The sequence below is a fragment of the Myripristis murdjan genome, chromosome 3 (assembly GCF_902150065.1).
Source record: "Myripristis murdjan chromosome 3, fMyrMur1.1, whole genome shotgun sequence".
Classification (NCBI taxonomy): Eukaryota; Metazoa; Chordata; class Actinopteri; order Holocentriformes; family Holocentridae; genus Myripristis; species Myripristis murdjan.
In genome coordinates, this window is record NC_043982.1 from 35,929,851 (window position 1) to 35,936,787 (window position 6,937).

The window sequence follows — 6,937 nt, forward strand, 5'->3', positions numbered from 1 at the left end:
CAACCTCTATATTTCTAGTCCATATCTTTTTACCTCGACGTGTTGTATGTGCAGCCAGGATGCTTTTGATCCAAGTGCTGCAAGTTGATGCATTTTTAGTTCGTGGAGCCCCAGTGGGACTGGGGCTCCACTCCACGCATGAATTCTGGTGGTATAAGTTTGATATGGTACACAGGGAGGGCCATACTGAAATAAAGAGGAGCTAATATAAAACCCAGAGCTCCAGTGTGCAGGGCACATGGTCCTCTGAGTGCTCTGAGTTACTTAATGCATATTAATAAAACAAGAAGAAAGGAAGATCTGTGGCGGCACTAAGGAATAGAAACCAGATACTGGTTTATTTTTGGCAATCTGTTTGTCAGGACAAACCTAGGATGAACAAAATGTAACTCACCTGTTAAACAGACTAAAAGAGAAGAGGAGGATTTATCTACCCACAATCCCAGTGGCTACAAATTGTCCACTGCAAATCGGCTGGCCCCTGTGTGGTTGTGTTGTCTGCCTGTCCTGATGACTTGTCTCCAGAAAACTGGCCATGGGATGCCACAGGAGGACAGTACCTCTTGTCCCTCTCGCTGCTCCAGCTTGTGTTTCACATCTCTTATCTCCTGATGTGCAGAAGCCAGTCAGCAAACAAAACACTTCTGACTGTCCCAAAGGACGGACTGACGGCTAAAGGTGATTGAACCTTTTCAGTCATAGCACCTGTGCCCTTTGTCACTTTCACAGACCTGCATTTAACGGCTTTTTGTATTGTGTTAAATGATATGGTGTTTTTTTAGAGACTCTATACCTGTATAAGAAAAGTTCTATAGAAATTAGGATTTTTATTATTGTTCCCTGACTAATAACCCTAGCCATTTTCTTTTACTTTCTTCTGCTGGCCTACACTGACATGACTTCTGTTTTTCTTTCTTTCTTTCTTTCTTTTTCTATCACTCTATCCCTTTGTTTTCCACAGTCTTCGTTTTCATCGGTGCACTGCTGGTGTTTTGTATCAGGCTGCATGCCCGTCATGTCAGTAAGAAGACCTCTGCTATGTTCTGTATGTGTGTGTGTGTGTGTTTATGTGTGTGAGGATCTGCTGATCATTACTCACCAGTGTGTTCTCAGTCTCTTTGACAAAGAAGGCCTCTCCATTCTCTCCCAGCTTCATGTGCAAACTCACCGGCTCTCCATTAATCTCTATGTCCACCTGCAGAGGACAGTTAAAAATTAAACCTTGATTTGAATTTAAACAGATTTTTGTTTGGGTTTAGTGCATACATTTCTAATTTAGCTTCTTTCTCTCTCGATCTCTCCTTCACCTCTGTGTCACTTCTCTCCTTGTCTTGATAGGATTACGCACAGATACACTGAGCTTCGCTTGCTTCCCCTCACTTTCGAGTAGTAGTATTTATTTTAAGATTTTTTTTTTTATCACAAAATTTATCACAAAATTCAAAATGAAATGTCGGCATCTCCTAAACTTCAGCAGTGGTGTGTGCAGGACATGACCTCCTCACATTTGACACCATCGATATGCAAACAGGGACAGAAAAAGAGAGACAGCGGGAGGCAGAGAGCTGGAGCACACTGCAACCTCACCACTTTCTCGCGGGACCGCAGGACGCCCATTTTGCCGAAGCGGACGTGGAAGGGGGAGCACTGCAGGGAGCCATCGGGCTGCCGGACGACGATGACGTCTATACATCCAGACAGCGTGGCGGGGTTGAGCCCACGGTACAGCTCCTTGACCTGGACAAACACCTGGCCCGCCAGCTGACCCACATAGTTCATGGTCTGGGACTGGAACAGAGCAGAGATTTGAATTATTGAATTATTTCTTCATGCAGCCACCTTTGTTTCTTGCTTTATTTCATTTTATTTACACTTCAAGCAACTTAGCTGGCATGACTATGCAGAGCTTCCTACAGTGTCTTACCCCGTTTTTTTTTGTGTTTGTGTGTGTGAGGTGTGTTTGTGACTGTGAGTGGCAGATTGCGTGTTGGTGTGTTTGAAAGCTGGTACAGGGTGCGTTGAGGTATTTTTTCCTGTTTTTTTTTTCTTTTCTTTTTTTTTTAAGAGAAAGAAAATCAAATGTCCCTCTCTTTTGAACTATATTCACTGCTGGCATTTGGGAGGAGATTAATCATGTCATGCCAGTGTTCCTGATCCACAGTTGCTAATACCCTCGAACTAGAGCAGCAAGCACGGCTCTAAAGAGAAACAGACAGGGAAACTACCTGGGCCGGGAGTTTGAAGACCAACGGAAAGAGGGAGGGGACAGAACGAGAAAAGAAATGCACGATATCTGAATTCACCAGCTCGTGACCACACAACCACAGACATGCGGGCAACAGCACCAACAGGTTTGATATTTCATGGTGCACATATGTCTCACAAACAAACCATCCAAAACCACTTTTGAACTGCCGTGCAAAGGAACTGAATCATTTGTAAAGGCTGATAACGCCACAAGCCTGCATACTTATTTATTTGACAAATTAGTTTGCAACTTATCGCATTGTTTCTGCAGCGGGGGAAAAAAAAACAGCTTCCAGCAAGGGTAAAAGCTCTTTTTTGCATTTGTATTATTCTTATCATAAATTGTATAATCACTTGGCGGAAAGCCCGGTTAATAAGAAGGAAAAGCAAATTAAATCACGAAAGAAACGACAGAGGGAGAGAGGGGAGAAACAAAGCAACAGTGATCACAAGGGAGAGAAAGAAATGACAGGGAAGGTGGAAGCAAAAGGCAACGGTAAGATCACTGAGGTGGAAAGAAATAACGATGTGAAATCAATTTGCCAGGGAGAGACAAGGAGGAAGACGGGAGAAAGAAACATAGAAATAAAAGGAAGGAAAGGATGGAACAGTTAGGAAAAGAAGAAGGAAGAGAAAGAGGATGAAAAGATTAACTGCAGAGAGACAAAAGAAAAAGAAGGGGAGGTGAGATGGACAGAGGGAAAGCTGTGTCGAGAGAGGGAGGTAGTGAGAGAGTGAGATTCTGAGGGAAAGGAAGAGAGGAACAGGAGGAGAGAGAGAGGAAGGACAGATTAAGAGGGAAAAGAGATGAAGGCAAAACTGTTTTGATGGGAAAAAAAGAGAAAGTGAAATGCAAGAGCTGGATTTACTGAGGAGAGAGAGAGAGTGGGAAAAGAGCGGATGAAGCGGCGGAGGAAAAGAGAGGAGGAAAAATGCAAAGGAAGAAGGAGGGAGAAAGGGAGGGGAGATGGAGAAGAGAAGACAACCACCCACACACACACACACACACACACACACACACACACAAGCACAAACACATACTGTCCCCAAAAGTCTCCACCTGCTTGTGCTGACTCAGAGATGCTGGCGCTGTCTTGCTTCCTCTCTCTCTCTCTCTCTCTCTCTCTCTCTCTCTCTCTCTCTCTCTCTCACACACACACACACACACACACACACACACAGAGTTACAGCATGCCTATGGGACAGATGGCCTAATATCTTGGCAGACAGAGTAAGATCTCTGTTGTGGAGAGGATGACTTGTTAAGAGCCATCAATTACTGAGGATCAGAGAACAGGGCTGTTCTGCTCTGATTGCCCACCAATATTCCACTGACCTGCATCAGATTCACATCACAGGCTCGCTCCGACTGCAACACACACACACACACACACACACACCACCGAGCTCGCAATAACCCACACAGGCAATGCTTTCCACTGAGACTGAGGCTGATGACACTTCCACCTACATCAAACCAGACAAAGTCCTCTTAAGCCCGTTTTACATAAATATATAAATATAACAGCAGACTTTGTAGACATGAACACACGCTTAGAGGTAAAAGCACAGCGTTAAGTACACCGCACATGAATTACACCACCAGCAACACAGAAAACAGATCAAAACACTCATCACAAAATCTCTTTGAGTGTGTTAAAGCCTAAGCAGGGGGGAGTGGAGCTGTTTGAGACTGATTATATAAGTGGTCGTCCCCTTCCTCATAGTCTGTCTCTCTCTCTCTCTCTCTCTCTCTAACACACACACACACACACACACACACACACACACGCACACTAAGGAAGGACTTCCACCCTCGTTCTGCTCTAACAGCCAATCATAAAACACCTCTGTTTTGTCAAAGCCAATCACGAGACAAGTCAGGGGTCATGGCCGTCATGCAGCACGCTCGCTGCTCTGTTTCAGAATACCAGGAAAAACAAAACAAAACAAAACAAACAGAAAAAAAAGAAGAGGAATCTTGTAGCTGCTGCTCAGCGGTTGCTTTTTAGAGACAAGTGGGAGGAACACGCAGACAATGCAGCTCAACGTGCCTCTGAAAATCATAAAACAACAAAGTGGAACAACAAGAGGAAAAAACAATATCAGAGAAAGCAAAAACATCAAGATACTGCAGAGAAAAATAATGATATTTTAATAAATGTTTAACACAGCACAGTCAGAAATAACCTATAATATAAAATATAAGTATTTCTTTTTCCTTTACCGACCACAACAACGCTAATAATAATGGTGATGATGACCATAACAACAACAACAACAACAACAATACTATCAAGGAATATTAATATAATAACTTATTGAGAGTAAGACTCACAGAAACACACAGGCTGAAGGACCAACAGACATAAAAGCAACAATAATACAGGATTTTCCAATTAAATCAATTAAATCAATCTACTCTCTCTCTCTCTCTCTCTCTCTCTCTCTCTCACACACACACACACACACACACACACACACACACACACACACACACACCCTGAAAACGACGATCATTCCATTGGCTGACAGACACATTGTACAGAGTAGAAGCCATGTGACTGAAGCAGGCACTTCAGCCTTGCTGACTGCTACAACTGAATGGCAACACACACACACACACACACACACACACAACACACAAAGAGGAGGAAGAGAGAGATATCATTATTTTTACATTATTCTCCACACAAAAGAGATATAACAGCGTGTATCACATTACACACGCTCACCATTTCACCGTCACTCTCCTCACTGAGACCTGCATGTGTTTATCGACCTGCAGTCCTCGTGCAGCGCATGCATGCACCATGAACACACGAATGGGCAGAGGGGACATTTTCTCTGGTCTAACATGATATAAAAATAAAATGTTTTGCTTTAACATCAGCAGCCTGTGTGCCTGTGTGTGTGTGTGTGTGTGTGTGTGTGTGTGTGTGTGTGTGTGTGTGTGTGTGTGTGTGTGCAGCCCGTAACGCGACATGTAAACAGCTGCACACGGGGTGAGGCTCCGCACAGACGCACCGCGCGCCGAGCAAAACAAACAGCGCATCAGTGCAGACGCGACTGAAAACACGGATCCTGCTCTCTTTTCTGCTCGCCCTCACCAGCAGTGGACTAATAAACACATGCAAATATCTTATAATATGCGTCCACAGTCGCTTACACTCCGGTTAAACCTATTAGTGCTTACATTATTTATTACCGCCGCTTCTCGTTCCGGGATCTTTCCGCCATCCAAATATCCAGCGAACGTCCCGCTGCCTTTCAAAGCGTCCTCTGTGTTTCAGGCTTCAGACGGAACATTGTCGATGACGGACAAACCGAGACGCTTCCCTGACATTTGATCTTGGACCCGCTGCTCAAGGCTGCCTCAGTATTTAAAGCACAGTGGAAGTATTCCTCCCATCACCGCCGGACTGGGGATAAAGACCGACCCTGGTAGGCTGAACCGGTGGTGACGTCACACGCCCTTCACTGGACCATCAATAATAATTTCCCTTTTGCATTTTGGAGGGACATGGAAAAATTCATCCTTGATCAAACAAGACAGCACATCAAATTAGGACCCAGAGATATTATCTCAAAATTTGAATATAAAAACCAAACAGTATGCCTCATAATAAATCTTATGACTCTGATGGGCAATTTTCCAAGACCCTACCTAACTTTAATGTTTTTGCTGTCGAATTAAAATATTATATTGATACTTTAGAGCTAATGCCTTAAATCCTATGTGCCTTATTTTATTTATTTATGTATTTATTTATTATATTTTAATTTACATTTATTGTAACTGTTATTTTCTTTGTATACTTTGTGAAATCCTTATATCCTGATTGTCTGTATTTCTCTTGATGTCAAATAAAAAATTTGCATAAAAAAAAACAATAATTATAATAATAATTTCCCTTTATTTTCCTCCACTGACATAAAAAAAATAGTTTACTCAGTCAATCATATTTCCTAGTTAATTGTATTAAGTCTGTATGTTTTCTTAACAATTTCTCTCAGTATGCACGCTGTGTGCTCTGTCTCATTTGTATCTGTCCTAATGCTGCTTTGAACACACTTTCAAATCCATATCCATATCCAATCCATATCAAATCCATTTCCGATCCAAATCCTCAACACCTGTACTTTGTTGCAGAAAAACTGATACATTTACTCACATGTTAGTCAGGAATGGCTTTTGTGGATATGTTATGAATATTCTATATAGCCTATGACTAAAAGGTCCCCATATCCCATCTCATGCTTATAAAACACAGAGTTGTCTCAGTCATGCAGAGTAGGAGTTGTTTATGTGCATGAATACAAAATAATTTAGATTAGGATAGACAAATAAGGCTTAATCTCAAAGCCACAAAGATAACATCAGCACTTTGGGCATATATTTTCTGTAGGAGAGAAGATGAGAGGCAAAATGGGACTTAGTCTAAAAACAAACTGTGCAGCATGGGAGCGTGGGAAAATTTAGAGCACTATACAGACAGAAGGCATCCCCTTTTGATTTACTCCTTGTGGGTAAATCTTTGGTTTTACGATATATACGGTAATTGGATTTTTCCTTGACCTACTAAGGGAACTTTCTTTTTCAGGCTGGATAAGCTGTGAGTTTTGTCTTTTTCCACCTCCATTTTTTGCCAACCTTTGCCTGCATTGTTTGCCACATGTTATTTATTTG

General features: G+C 42.4%; 1 protein-coding gene across 3 annotated transcripts in view; it reads right to left on the bottom strand.

Moving 5' to 3' along the window:
* lpin1a (lipin 1a) overlaps positions 1 to 5,655 on the bottom strand; it is a 34,269-nt gene extending 28,614 nt beyond the window's left edge. For all 3 annotated transcript variants that reach the window (XM_030045668.1, XM_030045660.1, XM_030045652.1), the window contains exons 1-3: positions 5,444 to 5,655; positions 1,588 to 1,788; positions 1,100 to 1,195 (exon numbers count right to left, since the gene is read on the bottom strand). In XM_030045668.1, the coding sequence (XP_029901528.1) occupies positions 1,100 to 1,195; positions 1,588 to 1,779 (288 nt within the window). In that variant the 5' untranslated portion in view covers positions 1,780 to 1,788; positions 5,444 to 5,655. The remainder of the gene's footprint in view (positions 1 to 1,099; positions 1,196 to 1,587; positions 1,789 to 5,443) is intronic.
* Positions 5,656 to 6,937: the final 1,282 nt, after the last annotated feature.